We start from the raw sequence: 27,064 nt of genomic DNA, 5'->3' as shown, positions 1-27,064 counted from the left end.
CAGGTGCATATTTGATTCCTTTAGTGGTTTCTTCAAATATGAACATCTTAGCATCTGTGCAGGTTGATATATTTATAAATATAAAAGCATTATTTTGTAAACTAATTAAGTTATTGAATAATTTTATATTTTTAAGCAATCATTTTTGTTAAAATCTTAAGACTTGAGTTTGTTTATTTAGCATTTATTGTGCTATCTTAGGGTCAAGGCCTTAATACAAATGTATTTGTTTTATCCCTTGGGTTTTTTCTGGGTCAAGATGAAGGACGCTTCACACTGACCCAAAAACGAACACAAGGGATAAAACATTTACATTTGGTTTTGGGCCTTTGGGTCACCTTGACCCTGAGATAACAAGGGTTAAAAAACAGTGAACCACAATATGACTTTTTAAATCATTTATTAAAGATTTTCTTTTTCTTTATTCATTACTTTAGACATTATGATTATATTGGGTGCAAACAAATTCAAATACATTCTTATCAAATAAACATTAATGTTTTATTATAATCTATATATGATCATGTAATAAAATGAGGTTTTCTTCTAACTTAGATACTCAGATGGACCTTCTATTTAAATATATTTATATAAATATATTCAAAACTATATAAATATACATTTAACTGATGTGTCAGATTCTTGTGGAAATTACACAAAATTCAATCCTATTCTATCCTTGTGGTCCAGGAGCGTCTGAGTCTGAGCGGCAGCTCCACCAGAAGCTTTTCAAAGATTACAATCTGAAGGTCCGACCGGCTCAGCACTGGGAGGACAAGGTGATGGTGAGGGTGGGCATGACCCTGTCTCAGCTCGTCAGCTTGGTAGGACACACTGGTCGGAACACACTCCCACAATTTCTAGAAACACTAATCTTAATCTTCCCCTGTCTGGACGCAGAATGAGAAGAATGAAGAGATGACAACCAACGTTTTCATGAATTTGGTACGAAGCACTGAAGGTTAATCTTAATTTGTTCTCCCGTGTTAGTCGTTATCGGAAGACGTCGTCCCTGTTCATCAGTTCGACAGAAACTGAGCAAGACTGACAGAGTGTCTTCCTCACTTTAATTCGATTAGCCTGACAAAAGTACTTACACTTACACATTCTTGCTTCTCAGTCTTATCTCTCTGCTCAGGCGTGGACTGACTACAGGTTGTCATGGAAACCGGAGGACTTTGACAACATTACTGTTTTGAGGATTCCTCCCAACAAAGTGTGGCGTCCAGACGTTTACCTCATCAACAAGTGAGTGTTGAACTACTCTATACAACGTCTTTAAACTGTTGGCCGACCTGCCAAATGTCAGACTGCTTACTCTGACAAAAGAAAACAACATTTTAATGTCTCGATAATGTCACAAAGGAAACCAAACCAAAGCTTGCGCTTTTAGTTTTAACTAAGTCCCAGCATCCTCTTTAATGCAAACAAACAAGGTTTCTTGTCTGTGAAGGATTGATGAGACCTCTTGAAACAGTTGATCAGGTATCATGATACAGTGTCTTTACTTTTCTAGATATCACTGTCTGTTTTATAATGTTTGATTCTTGGATCTATTGAATCAATAAAACCTGGAATCATTATCAAACTCAGATTGTCATCTAGTGGTCTTTACAAAATGAAGACACTGTACCATGATACCTCATCAGCTGTTTCATGAGGCTTCATCATTCCATCACTACTTTTGAGGTACCTTCTGTTACATTTTCTTGATGCAGAGGTGCTAATAGAAGGTTTTGTTCATTCAACAGTAGACTCACTACGGACAAAACCATTCCTGCTGCTTGCTGGAAGAGCATTTGTGTCAAAGTATTGTCGTGAAAATCTTGAAATTGTATAACAGAGACTAATTATCCACTAATATTGACGTTAAGTATGGATGTTCACACCACAGTAACGACGGCCAGTTTGACGTGGCTCTCTATGTCAATGTGCTGGTTTATAATGACGGGACAGTGAACTGGCTTCCACCGGCCATCTACAGAAGTTCCTGCTCCATCGAGGTAACGTCTTCTTTTCTTTTACTTTTCACCTCTCAATGAACTGTCGATCGCTTTGCTGTCAAGGTGGCGTACTTCCCTTTCGACTGGCAGAACTGCAGCATGATTTTCCGTTCCTACACATACGATGCCTCTGAGGTGGACCTGCAGTACTTTCTGGACGATAACGGAGATGAGATCAAGGAAATCGTCATAGATGAGAATGCTTTCACAGGTAGGTGGCGCCAACTCAATGACTGTAACATCAGGCATTGAATGTTGGTTTCTTTGAACAGAGAATGGAGAGTGGGCTATATGTCACAAACCTTCAAAAAAGAACATCAAGGAGGACCTTTACGAGGACATCACCTTCTATCTGATCATCGAGAGGAAGCCTCTGTTTTACATCATCAACATCATCATGCCCTGCATCCTCACCAGTGTGCTGGCTATTTTTGTCTTCTTTCTGCCACCAGGAGCAGGTCAGCAAAAATAAAATAAAAAAATGGAAAAATAAGAAAAGCTATCAAAACCAATGATGTCGCTTCTCTTTCCAGGAGAAAAGATGACTCTGTCCATCTCTGTCCTCATCGCCTTGACTGTCTTCATGCTGCTGTTAGCTGACAAAGTTCCGGAGACTTCACTGGCCATTCCCATGATCGTCAACTACGTCATGTTCACCATGATTCTGGTTACGTTCTCCGTTATTCTCAGTGTTGTGGTCCTCAACTTGCATCATCGCAGTTCCAGCACTCACATAATGCCCAACTGGGTTCGAAGGGTAAAGCGCGTGATCTTCTTTTCTTATCCATTCTTCTTGGCTTGCAAGATGGTTGGTGCAAATAATGGCGATGGAATCTGTAGGTCTTCATTCATTTCCTGCCGAGGTACATCGGCATGATGAGGCCAGAACCAGAGGTCCCGATGAAGACAGAAAAATCGGATGACAAATTGCACATACCCATATTCAACGGCCGTCAGCCTGGAGGAGAGTACTTTTTCCGGATGATCAACCCAGACCTTGTTCTACCATGGAGGGGCAGGTTAGTCTTAAGACACACAGTCAACCTGCATAGAAGTATTCATTGAAGTTCCGTCATCACAAATGTTAACCTGGATTATATCCATAATTTGTTCTGACCTTGAAAGACTCATGCACCAAAGAACATGTTCTGAGAAAAACTCCCCACAATACTTAGGTAGTGGAATTTGCCATTTTGCTAATTTTCTCGGTAGTTGACATAAAAAAAACATTGTTTTGAAATAACACAACCTCTCATTGAAACACAATCACAATGAGAAAAATCCTTGTCTCTTACATACTAATTATCCCTTCCAAACTCAACTTCCAACCTTTGGCTTCATTACGGGCTATTGTGAGCGATTAGTTTCCCAGCATGCATTGCCTATAGGCATTTGTTCACTATCTTACTTTTGACATGTTTCTTCTTTTATTTGCTGTGTTTAATGGGATCCTTTAAGGGCAACTGATGTGAAACTTCAACTCTAATGACTCACTCACATCCATTGTTCAAATGTTGAAGTCTTTCTATCCAAGATGCAGTAAGTCCCTCACCATGACGATGCTCCGATCTGTATATAATGAGTCCATTGGAGGGGTGGAGACTTCTTGGATTGATGATGCTGCACTGATAAACCTCGTTACTAGACCTGACCAATCACAGCAGAGTGGTCGTGGTTATAGGAAACAGGAATTTACATTTTCAGTGGACGGGATTAAGTGCATTTTCTAATGTAAATATTTGTGTATATATTATGAATGTGATTGTGTTTATATTATGAAAAGAGAGTTTTGTACAAACAGAAACATACTGATGAGTACAGTAGAGATCCAAGATCTATTTAAGGGACACTTAAATCAATTTATCTTAAGACTTTCAGTAAGTAAGAGAACATTCATTCTTTCTAGATAGAGTCCTATTGTGAAAATAGTAAAATGTGTCTCAGCTATTTTAAGACAAACCACACCATGATATATCTGTTGACACGCCTCAAAATAATGAAGAAAAATCTCAAGCACAATTTTTTCCTTCATTGAGTTTGACTCTAGAAAACATTTGTAAAGCTTCACCTGGTAATATGACGAACGATTGAACCAATAGTTATTTTCACTGTGAGACCCCAGCAAACACATTGAAGAAGGTGTGCTGACACATTTATTATCTGTAAGAGAAACAAATCATAAAAAACAAAATGTGCATCACATTAAAAATATCCTTAAAGGCCACCCTCAAAAGTAACCAGGGTGGCCAGATTTTTTTTCACAGCTGATCTACTCCCCTGAACAGAGCGAGGTTCTGGCCTTCTCTTGTCCAGTTCCACAGGCATCAGGTTCAGCCCAGTTAAGTCTGTCACCCCGTCCACAGTCGCCATCCTCTAATCTTCTGTTTAGGTTTGGAATTAGGGGGTAAGCCACCGACAGCAGAGCGAGAGGGCGAGGGCTGTTGGTGGAGGGCGGAGGGTTGCGGTGTATGATTTGATGGGAAGACCAGTGCCGACTGATGAGACCAGAGGAGGATTCTTGAGATTTTTTAATGTGGTGGTGACAGAGATGATTACACACACTCAGTGGGGCTGTTTAGCATCTCACAAGGACAAACTAGTCAAATACCGAAGGTTCACTGGATGCAGCTGATTTGCTTCTTAGCATGTTTGATGTTGAGGCTCCACCAAAGCCATTCCTCAATATCGGAATTCAAATCAACCATGCCACATGCTGTTGAGAGCAACGGACGAGGGTCTTGCTCAAGGGCACTGTGGGTTTGTGACCTTCGGGATGTCAGCAGGCCTCAACTGTTTGTAGCAGAGAAGTTTAATTAAAGAGGTTAAACCTTTCAACAAAAACTATTTTGGTAATGCTAATTATTTGCTTAGTTAGTTAAAGTTATATATATTTTTTTTCTACAATTAGACTTAATTATGGCTGTTGACAAGTTGGTGATCACATCAACTTGAGACATTATTGTACTTGATACATGACAACCAATTGTTGAGTTGTGAGCATGTGTGTGCATGCATGTGTGCGTCTTTCACTCACAAGTGGAACAGCCTTGGTGGTGACGTGGTTCTAAACACAAGCGGGAGAATGTAGATGGTATGCAGCATGTAAAGCACAACACACTCCATGCAGTCATATGTTTTCACCTTCAGATGGTTTCCCAAATGACTTTGCTAAATATGTTCACACCTATTCAAGGCTGTCGTGCTTTAAACCTTTTCTTCAGAATGCAATTACACAATATGTGTGTTGTGCATATTTATGAGCTGCTGCTATATATACATATCTGCCTGTCAGAGTCCCTGAGTCTATTAGTGTTGCATCTGGGAAGGAGCATTCTGGCACTCCATCTGCTTCTCTGCTCACTGATGACAGTATTCAGAGGATGATGTCATCATCCATGATGGACAGTAGTTTTTTTTTTAGTGATCTCCTCTCTGCAAATGTCACCAGTTCACCAGAGTCCAGCTTCCTGCCAACCACAGAACCAGCCTTTCTGATCAATCTGCCCAACCTGTTGACACTCCTCTTGGACCCATTCCCACCCAACACACCACATCATAAAACAGGACACTGGCCACCACAGACTGTTAGAACATGCCGAGGAGCTTCCTGCAGATGATTGAAGTCTCCTCAGAAAGTACAGTCTACTCTGAACTTTCTTATACACATGGTCTGTGTTGCAGGACCAGTCCAGTTTACTGTCCAGCCACACACCGAGGTACTCATAGTCGTCAACTATCTCCACCTCGTCACCTCTGATGGACACTGGATGTGGCTTCGTTCTGGACATCCCAAAGTCCAAGACCAGCTCCTTGGTCTTTGAGTTGTTCAGCTGCAAGTGGTTCCTCTCACTCCAGTCCACAAAGTCACATGTCAGACTCCCACGTGATGTCCTTCAGCCTGACATACTGTGGTCGATCAGTAAGATTGTCTGAGACCTAGGAGACCAGACCAGGGCCCCATGCATCTTTTCAGTTTGTCCTGCAGCAGAGTGAGCTGGATGGTGTGAAAGTCACTAGAAATGTCCAGGAATAGGATCTTCACTGAGCCGCTTCCTTTATCCAGGTGGGAGAAGGTCCGCAAGGTGAAGGATGGCACCTTCTACACCAACCACGGGCCGGTATGGGAAACTGCAAGGGGTATTGTTGGGGCTGAACTTTTGGCCTGAGACAAGGACCAGCCGCTCCAGTGTCTTCATCAGCTGTGAAGTCAGTACCACCGGTCCATAATCGTTCAGCTCACTCGGCCGAATCTTTTTCGGGAGTGGAACAATACAGGAAATCTTCCACAGGGTTGGTACAGCTGTAGACTGAGGTTGAAGACATGATGAAGTGGCTCAGCTAGTACAGCAGCGCAGGTCTTTAGCAGGCAAGCAGACACCTTGTCAGGACCAGCAGCGTTCCCTGGGTGTTACATTGCAGACCATTGACCCACATTGATTTTAAATATAAAAAGATTATATAATGACGTAAAACTATTTATTTTAAGTGTTAGTTTCTTGTCTTGTCAGGTGTGAGACCCCAGTGCAGCTCCAGCGTCTACCAGATACCGACAGCTTCTGTCTGATTCTCCCTCCGAACCTGAAGTCGGCCATTTCTGCGGTAACATACATGGCTGATCAGCTGAAGAAGCAAGACGTGGACGATACTGTGAGAAAATAATCTTTTTGAGAGTTACTAAATCAGCTGACTTTTTGTGATGTCTTGTAGATGACTGATGACTGGCAGTACATCGCTCTGGTGGTGGATCGTCTTTTCCTCTGGTTGTTCGTCGTCATCACCACACTCGGGACCCTCGCAATGTTCCTTGACGCCAGCTTCAACTACACACCCGACAACCCGTTCCCCTGACACATGATCACTAACAATCAGGTTTGCCATACTCACCATAAAAACTCTGTCTCCTTGAAAATATTTAACAAGATGCTGAAAAACTAGTGATGGTTGTTGAGGCCTCATGAAACAGCTGGTAAGGTATCATGATACAGTAGCTCTACTTTATTATCTTCAGCTTTGATCTACTAATTTAATGAAACCTGGAATTGTTTAAGCAGAAACTAAACAGCACACAATACAACAAGTTTTCTTATTTTTTTCTGAATCATAAGGTATTGGAGGCTAAAAAAAATATAATTGTTATTGTTTGAATTTCCTAAAATGTATGTTTTTTAATCAGGGATTTAGATTTTAAATGTTGACTCTTTAAATGTAGCATAAAATGCCAGATAACGTCAGACATTGTGGAATTATGTGGCAGCTCTTATATTGTCGGTATCTCAGAACTACAGTAGTCTGAAAGCTTCATAAGAAACATATGCTGCCACAGTATAATATGTAAGGTAAACACTGCATGCTAAGTAACTATTTTCTGTAACATAATTCACACATGTAAAACCTGGACAAATATTAAATTATCTTTATATACTCTAATGTGTTCTTTTTGCCTTTTCTTTTAACTGCAGAACATATTAGATGTAATTCACTTCTTTGCACGTTAGATGGCGGTAAACGGTTGCTATTGACACAGAGGACAGTAACTTCAATTTATTTAACTGGTTTTGAAAAGTAAAAACGTGGAAAAAGTTGAGTGTAATGGAATTTATTTTTGTAAGGTTTTACTATTATGTTATGCCATGACAATTATTTACAATTATGTTTACACTCAACTACTTTTATACAATAATCTTCAAAAACGTACTCTATTATAATCAATATAATGTATACATACATTAATTAGTTGTTATTTCCTTAATTTTGCCATGGAAAACAATAATATTGAATTCCAAATGATTAGTTTCCATTAAATGTGAAGGTTTTTAATGGAGAAGATTTCTCTAATGGAACTGTTGCATCTATGTTTACAGTCGGTCACTCACGTGTATCTGTGTCAAAGTTTCTCTGCTCTCTCGAGTAAACACTGGGGGGGGATTACAACAACAAACTGGTGCTTGTTCCCATCTGGTCGTGTGAGAAGACCCCCCCCTTTCAGACTACAATCCAAGTGGACCCCCATTATTCGTGTTGCTCTACTAGAGTGAGCTTTTCAGAGAAAGACAGAGTTTTACTGCCTGAGTGACTTCCAAGAATTTTGTATTCATCCTACTCAGGAGAGGCGGAGACTGTATGACCCTTGACCTCTCCTTTATTTGCCAAGCTTATTAATTGTCATAGTAAATTAAGTTGTAAAATAAGACAGATCATCAAGGAAATGTATTAAGATAATACATTTTTATAATATAATACTTAATATAATATAATATATATATACTACTTGTGTGTTGTCTTTGTGTCAAGGTGACCCTAAGGCCCTAAAGCATATGTGTTTGTGGTATCCATTGTGTTGTCTCTGGGTCAAGGTGAACACATATGCCGTGGTGGAGGTCGTTCATCTTGATCCAGAGACACACATTCAGTCTGTCAAACTGAGCCTGAGAAACCTGGGTGTTGTATTTGACAAAGACATGTCTGTAGTACAACACTGCAGAAAACTGACCAGAAACTGTTTCCTTCAACTGAGAAAAATCTCTAAAATTAGGAAATTGTTGTCACAACACGATCTGGAGTTTATAATCCATGTGTCTTGTCTTTTAGACTATTGTAACAGTTTATTTTCGTGTCTAAACAAGAAGGAGCTGTCTCTCCTACAGTTAATACAAAACTCTGCAGCGAGAATTCTGACTCGCTCTAATAGAAGAACTCACATTACCCCGATCCTTAAAACTCTTCACTGGCTTCCAGTTTCTTTCAGGGTCAACTTTAAAATTCTGGTTCTTACGTTCAGAACTATTCATGGTCAGGCTCCTCCTTACATCAGTGATCTGATCCAGCCTTACACCCCAGCTCGGGCTCTGAGGTCTGTAGATCAGAATCTACTGATGGTTCCTCGCACACGGTTCAGGACCAGAGGAAAGAAATCCTTCTAGGCTGTTGCTCCGTAGCTTTGGAACGATCCCTCTCTTTGCGATTAATGGATCTACTGACTCCTTCAATAAACATCTTATGACGTTTTTTTTGTGCAGGCTTTTCCCAAATTTTCTGAGACTCTTGTGTTTGTCTTATGTGTCTTGATCTTTCAAGACACATCTCGATATCTCCTCAACCCATCACTTATGTTCACTCAAATGTGATGATCACACATCAACACACCAGTAACCACCTCATGCACACTGTCAGGCTCCTCCTCCTGAAGAGTGTCTAGCAGCACACACCAACTCTTCCAGCTGATCTCACACAACTTTTCCCATTGTTGGATTGAGATATTCATTCAGAGACTAGCTCACATTTTATACAGATTTTGAATCTACAATCGAGAGCAAAGCGATGGCCAACTCTGGGATTCAGCTCCTCGGGTTCTTCATGTCTCTGGTGGGTATAGTGGCTCTGATCATCGGGACCATCCTGCCACAGTGGAAGATGTCCGCCTACATCGGGGACAACATCATCACGGCGGTGGCCATGTACCAGGGTCTGTGGATGTCCTGTGCTTTCCACAGCACTGGTCAGCTTCAGTGCAAGATCTACGACTCCATCCTGCAACTAGACAGTAAGACCGAGATGTTCAGATCATGTTGTAAATAATATCACTGTCAAACAATGGTATTTATACAATCTATTTTGTTTATGATTGAAGACTTAATCAAATAGTTTAAATTGAATCCTAACTTTATATATATTATCCACTTCCAGCTTTCAATGAGCTATAAAGGCTTACCAACAGTGTTCAGAATTCCCTTTCTTTCTAACTACATGTAAGTTTGACAGACATTCCTTAATCAGAGTCTAAAGGTAAGTTGCATTTGATCATTAGTCTTCTTGGTGATCTCCCTCCAACAAGGAAAGTTCCTTAAGTTAGGAGGTTTAGGTTAGGTTGCGTTCCAAAGGAGATTAAGATCTTATCAAAGATCTAGCTTATATAAGTATAATACTTTATGTTCATTTCATATTTTTTTCTTCTGGCATTTCCAAGTTTCAATATCTTGCCTAGATGTCAGTTATTGGTTTACTAACTCTAAGCTAATTTGTAGAACTATGAATGAACTCCAGCTAACATTTCAAAAGAACACAAATAACTGTAAATATATTGCCTTCTACAAGTTTACTGTTGTCCTTCTTATACAGAATTAATGACTATTCTATAGACCTCACTGTTTTTTCCACAGTGTGATATAAGTTTTTGAAACCTTTTAAAATCTATCTTTATATTCCTAATGCAAACTATAACTTCTGAGACTAAATAATTCTAAATTGTTGGTTGACATTAAGTCAAGTTCTATGTCAAGAGTACCTTCCTCCGAATGTCCCACATGGCACCCCATCATCTCCCACCTCACCCCCCTGGTAGGATGAGCAGTTTATGTCATGGATTAATTTACAGACTCCACATTCCCCAAACAACCGTGAGAAACTACCCAGCAACAGGAAATACTTGGAGCAGGACAGTAGTGTCAGAATGGTAGTCCATGAAATTTGTATCACCTGATAGTCTACTTTACTCTCTGATGGAACTTTTCACCTGTAAAATCCATATTTAAAAAAATGATGTGGAAGTTGTGATGCTCAGAAAGCAGAGGAAAAATCTCAGCGTCTATTTGTATGCAGTAGATCTAAGATCTTGTCTGATTTAAATATGGAGAAAGCCTTGCAATAAGATGAAAATATTTGAAAGGCGGTTGAAATACCTACCTTTTTTACTTGTTGCACTATATGTAGGGGAGGCGTTGAGAAATCTTTTTTTTTCTGTAATATGAACCATCCATGAACCATAAACATTTGTATAAGATCTAAGATAGTTGAGGGATCTACAATACTACGTGTTTGAAATCCTCAGGAGGTATTTATCTGTAGCAGGCTTACATAGAGACGCAGAAAAATCTAGATCAGAGACTTGTTTACGTTGCTGAATACAGTCTTGTGACACAAATAGAAGACAGAATATCTGACTGTGATAGACTACCAGGTTGAGTGAGCATCCATCTGACAGTCTAGTGGTCCATCCATCTGTGTTTATTTGGTGGATATAAGCACTGTTCTACTTAAAATGGAAATGAATCCTTATTCATTTCCTTTTTTTTTAAATGGAAATTAATCCTTATTAATTTCCATTTTTGGGGGGGTTTTGAACAGTTTATGTGCAACAAACCAGACAGAATTATATTTAGGGACAAACCTGCAGATGTAAACAACTATAATCAAATAGCATTAGAATTTTTTAATTCAAAGTGCAACTAATGTGAAAACCCAATTCTCCTTACTTACTCACATGTTTAAAATGTTCCTCTCCAAGATGTACTCCCTCGTAAGTCCTTTATCATGATGTTGTTATGAAGTTATAACTTTACAAAGTTCTCCCCCATCTAAAATCTCGGCAAATGAAAGGTTACGAGAGTGGAGTCCATTATGACGTAATAATGGTCTGTAATCACGTCCGCTTTGTTCATAAGAGGGGCCCTTGGAGGTGGAGACTTCTGGGATTGATGATGCGTGGTGACAAACCCTGATGATTGACCAATCACAGAAGTGTGGATGTTGTTATGGTAAACAAGAGTTCAGTATTTTCAGTGGAAAACACATTTTGTAATGTAAATATTTCAAAAGAGAGTTTTGTACAAACAGACAGGTACTGATGAGTACAATAGAGTCCAAGATCTATTTAAGAGACACTTAAATCAGAACATCAGTCGGCCTATAAGTAATGCAATACAAACACAATTTCTAACAGCTCATTGTAATCTTAAATATTCATCTGTAATTATTAATTAGTTTCTCTGCGACAAAACGGTCTCATATAAGGAAGCATTCATTCCTCGTGCTGTTGGGTTGTTTAATTCTGAGTTTGGGAGCAGGAGTGGCGTGAAAAGATGATTCTATTCCATGTTATTCTTTGAATCCTTTTTTTTGGGATTGTCTTTGATCTATGTTCTTTCTTTGTTTCTATCTATCATCTATCTAGGGTTATTATTTGAGTCCAGTCCTCCTTTTCAGCATCTAATGTACGATACAACATCAATTAAAAATGCAGTCGAAAAAAGATGAAACTGTAAATGTAAAAAAAAAAATGTTTTCACTTGGTTGTTAGTTATAGTCTTGCCCCCACGTTTGATGTCCGGCACTAAAAATTGTCCTAGGTTTGAACCTTTTAGGAGACTTCTTGTCTGGATGCATCTCAATAGTGTTTCCACGACAACCAAAGTAGAAACAAGGAGGGCACTGTGATGGACTCTGTGGTACATCACCCACGTTTACTGTAAAGTACTTTCTTTTATTTGCACCTCTGCTCTCCTCCCTCCTGCTGCTGGGCCTGTTTGTTCGTCTCAGGCTGGCACAGACCGGTTCTGGGTGGACCCGGAGACAAAGGATGTGATAGGTTTATGGGGTGAGGCTGACAGATGAGGATACTGACCACAGCAGATGCTTGTGTGCTCATGTGTATCCCAGGATTCGCTTCCAGGAAATCAGCCAGAGTCCTGGCAGGATGATGTTAATGTAGCTCACCGGCGAGATATGTTTCGGTGCTGACGTATTAACCCCAGTATTAACACCTCAGTATCCCAACATGTATCCCAGGACCACCATTATAGTTCCACTGACTGCTACACTGGGGTCTGGATTTTATGTATATTTCTTTCTCCAGGTGCGCTGCAGGCCACGCGGGCTCTCATGATCGTGGGCATCATCGTGTCAGTGGCAGGTCTGGGAGTAGCCTGCATGGGGATGAAGTGCACCACCTGCGGGGATGGAGACAAAGTCCGGAAGTCCCGGGTGGCCATGACTGGAGGAATCATTGTGCTGGTTGGAGGTAATGATCAGATTTGTTTAATTTATTTTCTGTCCTGTAGTTATTTCTCCTGTTTTATTACCCAACATTCAACTTGTATCATGTAGCTGTTGGTTCCCTTTCTGTATGGTTTTTGTACGGGGGTGGGATTCTTAGAAGCATTCCAGTTTCTTCCCACACAAAGATATTTTATTTTTTAGATTGTAGATGGGTGAGAAGATTTATCTTCTTTTTGTGCGTCATTTGTAATATTTAATTTTTTGAGAGAAAACACAACTATCAGCCACAACCCACACAAACATAGAAGACAAAACATTCATTAAAAACCAAAGTACACTTTTTTTTTCTCTATAAAAAGAAAACAAGATATTAGGACAATAGTTCCATCTTCGGCCAGACTGTTCTTTCGTAATTTAAAGTCTCATTTTGTTCCATTATTTTAACTATCTTTAACTGTCTTTGTCTTTATACACTTAATTTGTTCCATTTAAACTCGTGATTCAGGAACCCAAACTATGGTTTTTCATCTGTCCAGACATAGCATTAATAACAGTGCTTGTCAGATCAATGTCTAATCCATGACATGAAGAAATGAAGTGACTTCTTATGATGTCATACATGAGTGGAGCTTACGATTCTATCTTTTGCAGGGCTGTCTGCCATTGTGGCCTGCTCCTGGTTTGCTCACAACGTGATCCGGGCGTTTTATAACCCATACACACCCGTCAACACCAAGTAAGAGTGGGCACAATTCTTTTTTTTTTCCCATAGATAATATGACCATGTGTGTCAAACCCAAGGAGCAGGGGCCAAATACATCCTATTATGTGGCCCGCATGATGGTAGTATTTTCAAATAGATTAATGTTCATGAATGTATAGAGATGTTGTGTTTTAGATACATATTGTTTGATAAAAAGATGTTGGACCCTTGTGTGACTGAAGAATATATGTTCAGATCAACTATGAGATCTACTCAATTAATGACATTGAGTTATTTTTTCGAATAATAATAATTTCTAGACCAGGGTCACAAAGCGCTTTGACAGCCATTCACACATACTGATGGGAGTACCACATGGCACCGAATCTGCCATAAGGAGCAATCAGGGTAAAGTGTCTTGCTCAGGGACACAACGACACAAGCATGTCTGGAGCTGGGATTGAACCTGCAACCTTTTGGACTGCAGGCACCCACTCTACCATCTGAGCTATAGGCGCCCAATGACATTGAAGATCCAAATAATCGTGAATGTCTCTTCATCAGGTTCGAGTTTGGAGCCGCAATCTTCATCGCCTGGGGGGGCTCTCTGCTGGACGTGTTGGGTGGAGCCATGCTGGCCGCCTCATGTCCTCGAAAAAAGCATGTGACCAAGTATCCGACGATGTCGGGCGCCCGCTCAGGCCCTCCGAGCAGCAACAAGGAATATGTTTGAGATCAGGAAGTCCCCCTCAAAAAAGAACCTGAAGCAAGACTGAAATGCAAGCACATACTACAGAAGCTCTCTATTGTCGCCTTGACGTCAACTGTTTATCACCCCACAGCACGCCAACATTCACACTCACCAGAAAATTATACCCTGCTCTGTCCAGCTGGTCCAGTGGAAGAACCTCCGGACAGGCAGGTGGACTCAGTCCAGATGTCGCACCATAGTGTCAGCACCGCCAGTGATATGAGTAGTCTCAAAAACACATACTGCAGAGCTCACATTCTTCCCAACCCTCCATCCATTATTTATTGTTGCCGTTTAGTCCTCAGCCTTCTTCTGTAGGGATATCTTAACAGTTGATCCATGGCTACATATTTGATTTACAGATCAAACTTTTTCAAAAGTTGTCCATGTGTTTTAAACCGTTTCTACTTACAAAACATTCGCTCGCATGCATATCTAGAAGTTAACCGTGTGATTGTAGATTAACAGAAACTTGAGAATGAATAACACCTATTAGTGCCCCACCGCCCATATACTTGTCCCTCCTTCTCACCCTTCCTCATCCCGAAAATCTTGTAGTCTCTATTTATTTTATATGTTTTTGTGTCAAAAGTGTTTGTTCATATGTCGTAGAAGTAAATGTGTATTGAAGAAAAAGACAAATAAAGTTCAAGACAATAATTTGAATTCAACATATTTTGACCAAGTATTTAAAACGATCACACTCATTTTCATGCAAACAGACGCAACTGTTCTGATGACATCATCGCTGGTGGGAAAAAAAAGAAAGTTTACGAAGGCAGAGTTGCACCAGATGCTTGACATGTCATTTAAAAAAATACTGTGACAAGTCGTGTGTAGATCTTTTTGTAATATTCTCACGATGTTAGTCAACGAAGACACGAATATTTCGAGTCAAAGCTATTATTTTAACGTTAAGGACACTTATTCTTTCTATACAGTTACATAAGAAAACGAGTGGATATTGAGCGACCTCTAGTGGCAATTTAAATAAATATATTTGACGTTTTTACGAACAATACAACATAAACGTGCCTCAATTACAAAATATGAAAAAGTTAAGTGCAAATTCTCAATTTGGTCTTCACAGTCACAGAGACAGTCTTTCTTTTCATTTTTATAATTACAACCATCTAATGCTAATGCATGAAGAATCAAGTAAAATATCATAGTCAGAAATGTAAGATATATTTAAATTAAAATATACATTTTTTTCCCTGGAGAGTTAAGTTGATTCAATAAATTCGTTTCTAATAAAATATGGATCAGAGTATTTGGTTTTTGTATTAAATGTAAAGAATGCATAAATACATATCTTCAATTCTATCGAGCAACAAACGTAGAAAGATTTTGAAACACAATAATAAATATTATCGCAGAAAACTACAGTTGTACATTCAAATTTCCTTTAAATCCAGAGTTTCATTTTCAAAAATATATCCTGACATCAGCAGAGGAGATCGTGGCCGCTACATGCTGTTAAGCAGACTATTCAAGCCACTCATGCACATCGACAGTCAGGTCAGCGGCAGCAAGAAATCAGATCCGAATCATTCAATCTTCAATAAATTAGTCAGATGCCCGTTATTCCAAGACCAGAGGTACCATGATTTCACGGTCATGTGACCTGTAAGACCCTAGTTTAAGAATCAAGTGTTGGTGATTCCTTCAGAGTGCAAACATCACCAAGTTATCACAATAACACCAAGTCAAAGTCACTGTTTTTGCCACTTGAGTCGACGATATGTCGCTCTGACCTATGGCACCTTCAACACTGGGACCTGATCAGAGATCGGTACCATGAGGGGGGTGTCACAGATCCACAGGCTGCATTTGGTCACATCCTGTTAAGGATTTTAGGAGACTGGCATGGAGACGGCACACTGCCCGTTGTTGTTCATGATATCATCCAAGTCTTCGTCGTCCAGGTCCACTGAGGGTGAGAGATCAAGTCAACTTAACTTTATTTATACAGCACTTTAAAGCAACAGCAGTTGACACAAAGTGCTGTACAAGAAAAGAAAAGAAAGTTACTGAAATAAAAACAGTTAAAAACACTACACAATAAAATAAAATAAAATAAGTAAAAGGCAAAAAGAAGAAGTATCGTGCCGTGTTAAAATCCAGGGAATAAAAGGTTTAGAAATCAGTTTAAAAAATGGACAGTGAGGGCATCAGAAATCATATTCAGTTTCAGTTTAGTTTCAGTTTATTTATTTGATAATAATAATAATATATTTTATTTATAATGCACTTTACATTTTTCACAAATAAAGTGATTTGATGAGCAAATGAAAATAAGTTAAAGCTTCTTTGGCAAAAATAAAGATAAAAGCTAAAGGCCAATCCTAGCGATGACTGAGGACAAGAGGATACAGTCGACTCCAGTAGCTTTGAAAAGCTGATGATTGGACATATCTTGGTTTCAAAACAAATTAAAGCAGTTACTACATTGTCAGGAGTCACCTGGTGTGTAAATTCAAGAGTCAAGTTACATACAATACTAAAAATATATCTTTGTTCCTACAGTATCGCCAAATATCAAGTCACTACCTGGGTATCGTGATATCAGGAGATCCTTGCCAATACAGAAGCCTTTAAATAATACAGTATGCCTCTTAAAAAACATATTTTTGAAGATTAATAAGTGTGGCCAGTACAGTTTTTTTCTTGTATTTATTAATGTGTCTGCGTACCTTTCTTGCTGCGACCGATCTGGCCCAGCTTGGGAGCTCTCTGGCCGAGTCTCTGCGGGTTTTCTCCACCGGCGTTCTCGCCCGCCGGCTGGTGGCCCGGGTTGAAGGGCCCCGGGTTGACGGGCTGGTGAGGGGTGGCTTTGGGTGGGAGGAGCTCGGGGATCCCCGAGGACCCGTACATTTCTCTGCGATGTTGCGATTCCACCTCTGACAAGAGGGTGTCAGCAGAAATATGACGCGATGGTTCTCTGGAATGAAGTTTAAAAAATGAATACAAATATGAAATGGAGTCGAAGAGACACCTCGAGTTACACGTGACCCAGGTACGACTGTGGTCGAACACGACTGAAACAATCACGTGATTCAACACATGTTATTATTTTTAAACCACATGGAAGTGTTGCCCTGGAAAAGGGGGAAGTCCGGAATTATCAAATGGATCAGAAGAGTATTGTTTACCTCCCTCGCGCTCTCTCTCCTCCCTTGTTTACACGCTCGCTCGACCTGCTGTGTTCGTGACCCTCAGCGTCGTGTCTGCGGCGCGGACTCTCGTGGGTCTCCAAGGGTCTCCAAATAATGCTGGTGCTGATGACAAGACCTGCGAATGTTTCCCCACGACTCTTCAGGTTCCTGCGGGGGTGTGACCGTGGGCTCTCGGCGTCCACGTCATGGCGTCATGGAACTGGTCGCGCCGGTTTCAACCAATGATCGTTCACGCAGAACGAAACACGGAAGTACTTTTTTAATTATTGTTTTTGTCCTTAGTATACAAATCAATATGTCTTCTTTTTATTTTACCTAATCGTATTGAAATTTTAGCCGCACGAAAATATACAAATAAAATAAATGAAGCCAATATATATAATAAAATAATAAATAAAAGGGTATGGTTTTGAGTGATATTGAGTTCTTATATTCTTAAATATTCGTACTATAATAATAACACACCTTAAAGGTTAATTAAATATTGTGTGTGTGTATATATATTTTTTAATTAAATACAGAAAACAAACAGTCTTTGAAATAAGTAAGTGAGTAACTGGTTATCATGACCCAGTTGGTTACTGTAGTTAAGTTTTAATAATTGATTATCAATCTGTTTTAGTAAACTATTTACCAAAGTCACGGACAAAGTCCATTCTTCATGTTATACATATACTTTTTTCCGATGGAGAAATAATTTTGTCGAGCAGCAATAAAATGTCATCCATCCAAACAAACATCCATAAATACATGTAAAACAATCAAATAGATACATAGATACAATCAAATAAATAGATAAATATATGCAAAACAACTGGATCTGGAAAATAACTAGAATTAAAATATATTTTCGTTGTCCCAGTATCAACATATCTTGGTGAACGTCGTAATTCAGTAACAGGGAAAATACGAGGAGTAAATGGGAGAAGATTGAGGATTTAAAAGGAAACTCGATGGCTATATAGATATTTATTGAGGTATGTATTGTCTTAATTATTGTTTGTTATAATTCTTTGACAATTTTTATATACATCATATTGTCAAGCCAATTCATCTAATTTCAAATGTTTATTTTAAACTGGTTGAATCCAATACGAGAACCATTTAAAAAGGAGCATGTATCAGCTAGATGGTGATCTATACATAAAATAATAATAATTTGAATAAAAAACGTTAATTCAGCTTATTTTAATCTTTTAATTTATTCTGCTATAACGTTGTTGGTTTGATGAAGTATACATGTGTCATGACTGAAATAGATAACACTACATCACAATTACTTACATTTCTCCAGCAACTGTTTTTCACAGTAAAACATGACTCATAGAAATGGGAGCCGTGACCACGAGTCAGCCATTTAAACCCTTATGTGTATGTTTACATTTCTGATCTTTAGTATTTACCTCCAAACAAGCAGCATCTGAGAAACCTGAGACAGAGAGGGGAAACAGAACAGCTTGTTGAGAAGTCACTTCACACGGTAAGTTCAACTTACCAGCGTAGTAGACTAAAAAGGTACTTTGAGAAATTCTCAATAGATGATAGATCTTATTTAAATATAGGATACAACTAGATTTAACAGTGTTATTTTTCCATTGTTTTCTTTGTTTTAAATTGGGGGGATTTTATGGAACTGTCACTGAGTTATTTATTGTTTGCACTCTAATTGTTTTTTTCATAAGACTCTGCAATGTCTCATCGAGTGATCACAATTCAACCCAAGAAACACGAGCATGTGTCTAGAACCTGGAGCACAGGTCTGTGCGACTGCCACAAAGACCTGGGAGACTGTGAGTAGTTTCTCGTAAGTAAGGATCTATATTAATCGTAACAATAGTAAAGATAAAAACAAAAAAAATGTTCTTTTCTCAACGTCCAGGTTGTTTTGCTCTCTGCTGCCTCCCAGTGTTCACCTGCCAGGTTAGCAGGGCTGGCGGAATGTGCTTCCTTCTCCCTCTGCTGGACATTATTGGTTGTGTTCCGCCCGCATCTCTTGCTATGAGAGCGTCTGTCAGGGAACGATATGCAATCCAGGTAAAGAAACAGACTCACAACTCTGACCTCTAAGTATTGACGATTTTCCTTCTGTTTCATCCAAATACCACGATTTCATTTTTTTTTCAACTTAATTTAAAGTGTGGTAAATGTAACCTTATAAATGTTGTATTACGTCTATTTAGGGATGTTTCAATGAACACATATTTTACCATGTATTTGTGTGTGTTTTAGGGTAGTGTGTGGGGTGACTGCTTCTACGGATGCTGCTGCTATCATCTGTCCTGGATGCAGATTTCTCGCGAACTCAAAAGAAGGGCTTCCTCTCACCCTGCGTCATCCTTCTCCTCCACTGCGAGATACACTTCCCTCGCCGGCAGGGGGAGTACTTGCTCTAGAAATCACCTTACTTGAAGAAAATACTCAAGGATTACTCGGTGCAATCCTTTTCAATGATTTTTGTTTATGGTAATTATTGCTTTTGTATGATTTAAATAAAACTCCGAATCACAGGATGAAAAAGCGTATGAAAAAATATGTCTACAGTGTGTAATTGAGACAAGGACAAGCATGGACGTGTATCTGCATAATTGAATGAATGAAGAAAACAAGAATAAGATGCAGTGATTTGAGTCTTCAATCATTAAATGAAGCCAACCTTCAGATGAGATGCATTCTCTGGTAAGTGGCAGTAGATAAGATGAGAGCATGCGATGGTCTGTTAGTCGAACTGGACTGACTAGTTGCTGACGTCTTCAGTCAGTATATAAGTTTGTCAAAAGTCTCACTCTTCATCACTTCTGACTTGGCTGTGTTGAAGAAGAGAAAAGGTAAGCGCACATACACCTGCTTACACATACACGAATACACTTTTAAATCCTATTTGAAGTACCTGGAACACAATCATCTCTTGATTCTGAATGATTTCTGATGCAAAAATGCAGAAAATAATTATTTTTATTTGCATCAAACAATTCAGCCCCATTAACAGAGGAAATAATTGATCAAAAACTATACATACATTACGGATTTTATTATTTATTTGCGATTATTATATTTGCTACCAAGGCTTTTTATGATATACATTTTTAAGGCAAAATAATAAAAACGTTAAATCCAGTTAAAGCTTTTAAAAAGATAGTAGCTTTATATTTAATATTCTGAAACGGTGCAGTATCGGATCAACGTTTATGTAAGAAACTGTGTTTTTTTTCTCCCTCCATTATTTATGTGTAGGACATACACAAACGTTTATAAATGTTCTACTTAGTTTGGAAGAATTTTGTCACAAATGTTTTTTTTGTCATTCATTCATTCATTTTCTGTGCGGCTTATTCCCTCATGGGGATAGCGGAGAGGCTGGAGCCTATCCCAGTTTCACTGGGTTAGAGGTGGGGGAAACCCTGGACAGGGAGCCAGTCTGTCCCAGGGCAAACAAATACATACATACACATTCACACACACACACTCATATCTACGGACAATTTCCCAAACAACCTCTGAGTAAAATAAAATGAGTAAATAATAAGTAAAAATCAATATCGAAACAATCGTTATTTTTATTCCAGGGTCAGTCCTTTCTGCTGCTTTCCTCAACATGTCCAGAATAACAACTACAACTCAACCAAAAATGTACACCATGACCACCATATCCCATCAGTGGACCTCTGGTATCTGTGACTGTTGCCTAGACCTGCCCCAGTGTGAGTGACAATATGTCGATTTTAAAACTGGGAAACAGCTTCTGATTGTTCATCCTGCTCATCCCCAGGTTGCTTGGCCTTCTGGTGTTTGCCCTGCTTCACCTGTAAAACTGCCCATGAGGCTGGAGAGTGCCTATGTCTGCCTCTGCTGGACACCTTCGGATGCATCCCACCAATGACAACCGCCCTCAGAGTGTCAGTGCGTCAGAGATACGGCATCGAGGTGAACATTTTTTTTATGTCTTAAATCCTTCTGGGTAATATCAGGGCAGAGATCGGCACCAGCCTTTATCAGCAAACATTCTGTGCTGTTGTTTAACAGTCTGGATCTAGAAGTCTTGTGAAAGGTTATTACACAGTATCATTAGAGGGACAAATTCCAGGGCAGGGCGGTGTTTTTGTCTCATCATAAAATCTTGATTAAAGTCCTGTTAAGCCTCCTAAGAGACAAATATTCTATCTCAGTCACTCAAGGTTCGCTGAAATTGAACTGGATTAAAGTGAAGGGAGAACACATTAAAGTATCCTGAGCTTAAAGACTAGGGAAACTAATTTGAAAACCCAACTCTCCTGACTCACCTGTTTCAAATGTTGTAGTCTTCCTCTCCAAGATGCAGTAAGTCCCTCATCATGACCATGCTTTCAAGTTATTACTTTATTAAGTTCTCCCCAGTCTGAAATCTCGGCCAACGAGGGGTTACGAGAACGGAGTCCATTATAAAGTATTAATAATATGTATAGTTAATGTATTCGGCGAATCACAGCAAAGTTGGTGTGATATGGTAAACAACATTTTATTCCCGGAAAAAATGTTTTTTTTTTCAGTAGGCGGGGGCCTTGTTGTTGTTTTTCATATGTAATTCAAATTATTTTCTGCAAATAATCCTATAAAGGAAAACAATTAAAAAAGTCTTGTCTTTGACAAGATATATTTGGGATTGAACATGTTATAAATAATATCATTAAAATAGCACATAAATTAGATTTGTAGTTTTAGTCTGACGCTTATATTGGTCTGCCCTACATGATCCTTCTCAAAAGAAACCTGTCATGTCCTGTGTTGATCTGCAATCTACAACATCATTCACCCAAAGCATTATGTGATCAACCTCTATATCTGTTTCTCCTGGTCTAGATCAATATCAGTTAAGCCTGTTTTTCACCTCATATTCTTTCACCCACTGACTCTGTCTTATCTCTGCAGGGGACTATTTGCACTGACTGTGTCCTTGCCTTCTTCTGCGGACCCTGTACCTGGTGTCAAATAGCAAGGGAGATCAAAACCAGAAGGAACCCTATAACTTTTGTCAACATGTCCAGTCATTGAGTCTGAGATTAGGGATCTGGTCTCGGTTGTCTGCAAGCTGGGAATGCCACACGACAGCTGATTACGTCATCATCATTCACCGTGAAGGTCATGAAGAGGACAATTTCTGCTTAAGAAAAAGCTTGTCTTCTCCTTTCTTCTTGTTTGTTTAAAATGTAACACTGATGTGACTGCTTCTAACATGAGTGGCCTGGGAGTGTGTTCACACACTTTCTTGAATTCCTCTCTGCTTCGTCAGAGTGAAAGAAATCATAAACACATTGTATCATACTTCGGAACAATTAAAGGAAGGAAAGCTCGCTAGTCTGCTGGCTTTCAGGGAGCTTTCTCTACATATTCAGGCTTTATTAGGTGCAGAGAATGTAAGGTTCCACAAGGAGAGGTGATTAATATCCCTATAAACATGTATTGTTCACTTGTCACCACAGCAAACGTGTAAATAGCAGCAGCAGCCGCCCAGATTTGACAACAATAACAGCTAAAAATGAATTTTGAGATAGCCACGTGAACCTGTTTAAAAATCTGTATGAGTAAAAGAAAAAATAGAATCTTATACTGCTGGACAAAATGGTTTGAAAAGTGAAGGTTTTAGGGGGTGAAGACTAAATTAAGTAAAAGAAATAAGTATTCAATGGGACATAATCCTATATATTAAGTAAGAAATATTACCAGAATTCTAGCTGGTTTTGTTAACTCTAAGTGGACAGAGAAGAGGGAAGAAGACCATACTGAAAATCCAAGGTCCAATATTTGTGATGTTTTGGATGCATTATAAAATGGAATTCATAAAATGTCAAATATATAACATATTAAATATTAAATATTGTCTGGTGTGTGGTCCTGTTTTTCTATTTTGTGTGTAATCTTATTTAAAAATCCCAATCTGTGTAAACCTTTTATTTTCATTTAAATATAATTTATAATTTAATTCACTATTTTTGTCAGTTTAGTTTCGGATGCAATATAAAACGAAATATTATTAAACAGTATTAAACAATAAAGTTTATATATTATATATATACATATATATGTATATATATATATATATATATATATATATATATATATATATATATATATATATATATATATATATATATATATATATAAGGTGGAATATATATTCATATATTCATAACAGAGAAAAGCTATCATTTAAAAAAATGTTCCACCTTTAAATTGTACTATTGAACTTACTGAGTTATTGAGTCCCAGTTTCTTTGCATCAGTGAGATTTTTAAATAAGGAGGTGAATTTGTTTCATTAAACAACCTAAACGTTGAGTTGTAAAAGTACAAATGAACAGTTAACCAAATTGATAAATTGATGTTTGAACAAGCCTGGATCATTAATAAGTTTGTGTCTTTAATGAAATATCAAAGCAAGAACACGTCAGCATGTTGCAACAGCCCATGTCAAGAATGTGGCATTAAACGGTTAAGACTTTTGTTAGCACACTCTTGCACTTCGACCTGCCCTGCCTTGTGTAATCACGTATGGAGAAGCAGCGTTGAAACATTCAAGAACTTAAACCCACGGCGGATGTTAGAAAGGTAAGAGTGATGACAGCGTTTTATCAACACCTGATTGGTTTTCCCATGTTAAAGTAAAAATAGTTGTCTCTGTCAAATGTCATATGAGTCATTGTTTCATAGTGGAATTGGTGAAGCTTTGAGAGACGGGTAGAAGTGTGATTTATTTATGGAGGTGTTACACTGACACTGGACTTTTTATGGATTAACTCTGATGGATGATGCGTTTAATTTGGTAAATTAAATGTCAAGAATATTGGAAAACTTATATGGAAAGTCTAAAGGCTGTGTGTTATTCTTTAAAATAAATAGATTCTATCATATACTTTGTATATTTTCCATGAATAAAGCTTTCTTTCCAGATATCGCGTGATATTACAACACTTCAGGTATATTCTTTTTTCCTTTGTACCTCAAATTTAATGATTTTATCTGTTGTGCTTTTTAAAGAAAATGTTGAAGAATCTGCCAGTGCTCCTCATCTTGTTGATGGCTCCAGCCTTTTCCAATAGCAGCAAGATCCTTGTTGTTCCGGTCGATGGAAGCCACTGGATAAACATGAAGGTGATTCTCGAAAGGCTGCACTCCAATGGCCACGAGCTGACGGTGCTACGCTCAGCTAAAAGCTGGTACATCTCCAAAGACTCTTCCATCTACAAATCTTTAGAAATAAAGATGTTGGAAGATGAGACGGATAGAGAGTACTACAATACAATGCTCCTGAAAGTTATTGAATGCAGAAAATATCCAAGTTTCTTTAGGAGCTTCTGCCAGCAGCTCCTGCTTGAACGAATGCTGGCTAACGGTCACAGTATTCTGGCCAGAGCAGCTGCCAACATGTTGGATGATCCTGTTTTCATGAAAACAATGCGGGACATGAAGTTTGACTTGATGCTTACTGACCCTGGATTGTCCCTTGGCGTCTTGTTGGGGGCTTACCTAAAGCTACCCATGGTGTTTAACGTTCGCTGGATAAACAACGGAGAGAGTCATTTTGCCATCGCCCCTTCACCAACATCCTATGTTCCCGTGCCTGGCAGTGAACTCTCCGACCAAATGAATTTTGTGGGCAGGACGAAAAATGTGCTGCATTATATTTTCAGTCTCAATGAACACTACAATAATATTGAATCTGCTTATACCGACTTGCTACAACGTCACTTTCCTCCTGGCACCAGCTTGTTGTCCTTAGAACGTCAAGCAGACATATGGTTGATGAGGACCGACTTTGTGTTCGAGTTCCCCCGTCCCACCATGCCCAATGTGATTTATATTGGTGGATTTCAGTGCCAAGAGGCGCAAGCCCTACCAGCTGACCTGGAAGCCTTCGTACAAAGCTCGGGGGAACATGGCATAGTAGTAATGTCGGTGGGGACAATAGTTTCAGCTCTGACAAAAGAGATTACAGACGCCATAGCTGCAGCGTTTTCTCAGCTTCCACAGAAGGTGATCTGGAAATTCTTGGGGGAAAGGCCATCTACGTTAGGTAACAACACAGTCCTAGTGGAATGGCTGCCTCAGAACGACCTCCTGGGACACCCAAAGACTCGCGCTTTTGTAGCTCACGGGGGCACCAATGGCATTTATGAGGCCATCTACCATGGTGTTCCTGTTTTGGGTCTGCCTCTACTATTTGACCAGTTTGACAACATGATGCGTCTAAAAGCACGGGGGGCAGCCAAGATGGTGGAAGCCCAATCTCTTACAAAGGATACGTTTCTGGAGGCCCTCACGGACGTCTTGGAAACTCCTTCTTACCGCCAGAACATACGGCGCATGTCTAGGCTTCACCGCGATCAACCCACTTCTCCCATGGACAATGCCATCTTTTGGATAGAATACGTCATTAGGAACAAAGGAGCTGACCATCTTCGCGCAGAAGCATTCAACCTAACCTGGTACTCCTACTTCTGCTTTGATGTGGCTGCTCTGATAGCCTTGGTGATAGGAGGGTTTTCCTGGTTTTCTGTGGCACTCTGTGGGAGATGCTGCTGTAGGAAATCTATGAGCAAGAGGAAAACAGAATAAAACAAGTACAAAGTATACAAAAGCAACTGTTCATTATTGAACAGTCTATCTATATTTGTATTCTTACTTCACCTTCATTCACACCCTATTATTTATTTTAGCCAAAATGGACCTTGTTGAATGTGGACTTGATGACCTGGCTGAGAGTCTAAGGTTAATTATCTGAGAATCAGAGCTACAGAATCTTCACATGTCAGCCTAGTTGGATTTGGTATTAGAACATCTTGTGATTGCAGGTGGAGTGGTTGACATTTTAAACAATACCTGTCCCTTAAGAATTTAATTTAAAAAAATAAAATTAAGATGAGCCAGTGTAAAGAACATGCTGTACTAGTAAAATAAATCAATAAATAATCAACTTTGTCCTTTTGTGTTTTAACCTTGTTTTATTTCTTGTGTGCTTTTGCAATATTCTTTTTTCACCTATTTATGTAAACACTTCGATCTTGATATCTGTGGCAAAAACAATATGTCTAGGTACTGCAATATTTATTTCTCTCGGATCAGAAAAGCTAAAGACAATAAGTTATTGAGACACCATTGTTCAACTCATGAACAAAAAAACTTTTTCTTGGTATTAAAAAATGTTTCACTCAAAGGCTCAGAACAATAAACAAGGTGCTAGAATGTTTGTTTTTATAGGTGAACCAAGTTATTATTAGACAATACAAATAAATGTACTTCTTCCTCATTGAATTTACTTTGCTTTTTGCAGATTTATCAGTAATGGGTTGATGGGGTCTCATTCAACAGCTGATGAGGTATCATGATACAGTGTCTTTATTTATAAAATATATATATGGCACTCTAGGTTTGAAAATTATACCAGGTTTCATTGAATTAGTAAATTAGAGTCAAAGATTATAAGGCAGAGAGTGCCATTTAGTGGTCTTTCAAAATGAAGGCACTGTATCGTCATACCTTATCAGCTTTTTTATGAGGCCAGATTCTCTGCATTTCCGACTTATTTCATATTGGACATAAATTTAGCGTCTGGCTTTTTCCCCCATTATTTCCTCTAACTGGGACCGCCACTGCTTCAGAAAGTGCATTCACCACAGAAACAATTTCTA

At 38.9% G+C, this 27,064-nt stretch overlaps 5 protein-coding genes and 1 long non-coding RNA gene across 7 annotated transcripts; 5 read left to right on the top strand and 1 right to left on the bottom strand.

The window, feature by feature from the left end:
* The first annotated feature begins 698 nt into the window (after window positions 1-698).
* Window positions 699-6,910, top strand: chrnb1l (cholinergic receptor, nicotinic, beta 1 (muscle) like). Its single transcript, XM_087788312.1, has 10 exons — window positions 699-824; window positions 901-945; window positions 1,139-1,248; window positions 1,895-2,003; window positions 2,067-2,214; window positions 2,276-2,461; window positions 2,537-2,760; window positions 2,844-3,022; window positions 6,512-6,650; window positions 6,711-6,910. The coding sequence occupies exons 1-10, from the start codon at window positions 783-785 to the stop codon at window positions 6,849-6,851; spliced, it is 1,323 nt and encodes a 440-aa protein (XP_087644438.1). The 5' UTR covers window positions 699-782; the 3' UTR covers window positions 6,852-6,910.
* A 2,376-nt stretch (window positions 6,911-9,286) lies between these two features.
* On the top strand, window positions 9,287-15,773 carry cldn7a (claudin 7a). The gene is made up of 4 exons (XM_087790147.1): window positions 9,287-9,543; window positions 12,631-12,795; window positions 13,425-13,509; window positions 14,041-15,773. The coding sequence occupies exons 1-4, from the start codon at window positions 9,321-9,323 to the stop codon at window positions 14,207-14,209; spliced, it is 642 nt and encodes a 213-aa protein (XP_087646273.1). The 5' UTR covers window positions 9,287-9,320; the 3' UTR covers window positions 14,210-15,773.
* Window positions 14,888-17,547, bottom strand: LOC148082917 (uncharacterized). Its single transcript, XR_015710949.1, has 3 exons — window positions 17,383-17,547; window positions 16,924-17,171; window positions 14,888-16,160 (listed from the first exon to the last, which is right to left on the bottom strand). It is a non-coding gene; the product is annotated as an uncharacterized LOC148082917 (long non-coding RNA).
* Window positions 17,548-17,576: 29 nt separating this feature from the next.
* LOC148082916 (placenta-specific gene 8 protein-like) lies at window positions 17,577-19,936 on the top strand. Of its 2 annotated transcripts, none has more exons than XM_087790149.1 (5): window positions 17,577-17,657; window positions 18,824-18,886; window positions 19,089-19,196; window positions 19,286-19,440; window positions 19,636-19,936. In XM_087790149.1, exons 3-5 carry the CDS (start codon window positions 19,097-19,099, stop codon window positions 19,813-19,815), a joined length of 435 nt encoding a protein of 144 aa, XP_087646275.1. In that variant the 5' UTR covers window positions 17,577-17,657; window positions 18,824-18,886; window positions 19,089-19,096; the 3' UTR covers window positions 19,816-19,936. The 2 variants fall into 2 exon arrangements, with proteins under 2 accessions (XP_087646275.1, XP_087646276.1); XM_087790150.1 differs by lacking the exon at window positions 17,577-17,657 and adding an exon at window positions 17,808-18,383.
* A 241-nt stretch (window positions 19,937-20,177) lies between these two features.
* On the top strand, window positions 20,178-23,257 carry LOC148082915 (cornifelin homolog A-like). The gene is made up of 4 exons (XM_087790151.1): window positions 20,178-20,231; window positions 20,970-21,104; window positions 21,173-21,327; window positions 22,309-23,257. The coding sequence occupies exons 2-4, from the start codon at window positions 20,999-21,001 to the stop codon at window positions 22,429-22,431; spliced, it is 384 nt and encodes a 127-aa protein (XP_087646277.1). The 5' UTR covers window positions 20,178-20,231; window positions 20,970-20,998; the 3' UTR covers window positions 22,432-23,257.
* Window positions 23,258-23,922: 665 nt separating this feature from the next.
* On the top strand, window positions 23,923-26,349 carry ugt5g1 (UDP glucuronosyltransferase 5 family, polypeptide G1). Its single transcript, XM_087790146.1, has 2 exons — window positions 23,923-23,984; window positions 24,414-26,349. Exon 2 carries the CDS (start codon window positions 24,417-24,419, stop codon window positions 25,989-25,991), a length of 1,575 nt encoding a protein of 524 aa, XP_087646272.1. The 5' UTR covers window positions 23,923-23,984; window positions 24,414-24,416; the 3' UTR covers window positions 25,992-26,349.
* Window positions 26,350-27,064: the final 715 nt, after the last annotated feature.

The sequence above is a fragment of the Callionymus lyra genome, chromosome 4 (genome assembly GCF_982586985.1).
Source record: "Callionymus lyra chromosome 4, fCalLyr1.hap1.1, whole genome shotgun sequence".
NCBI classification, from domain to species: domain Eukaryota; kingdom Metazoa; phylum Chordata; class Actinopteri; order Syngnathiformes; family Callionymidae; genus Callionymus; species Callionymus lyra.
Note: the sequence above shows the minus strand (reverse complement) of the source record. Positions and strands in the feature narration are given on the sequence as shown.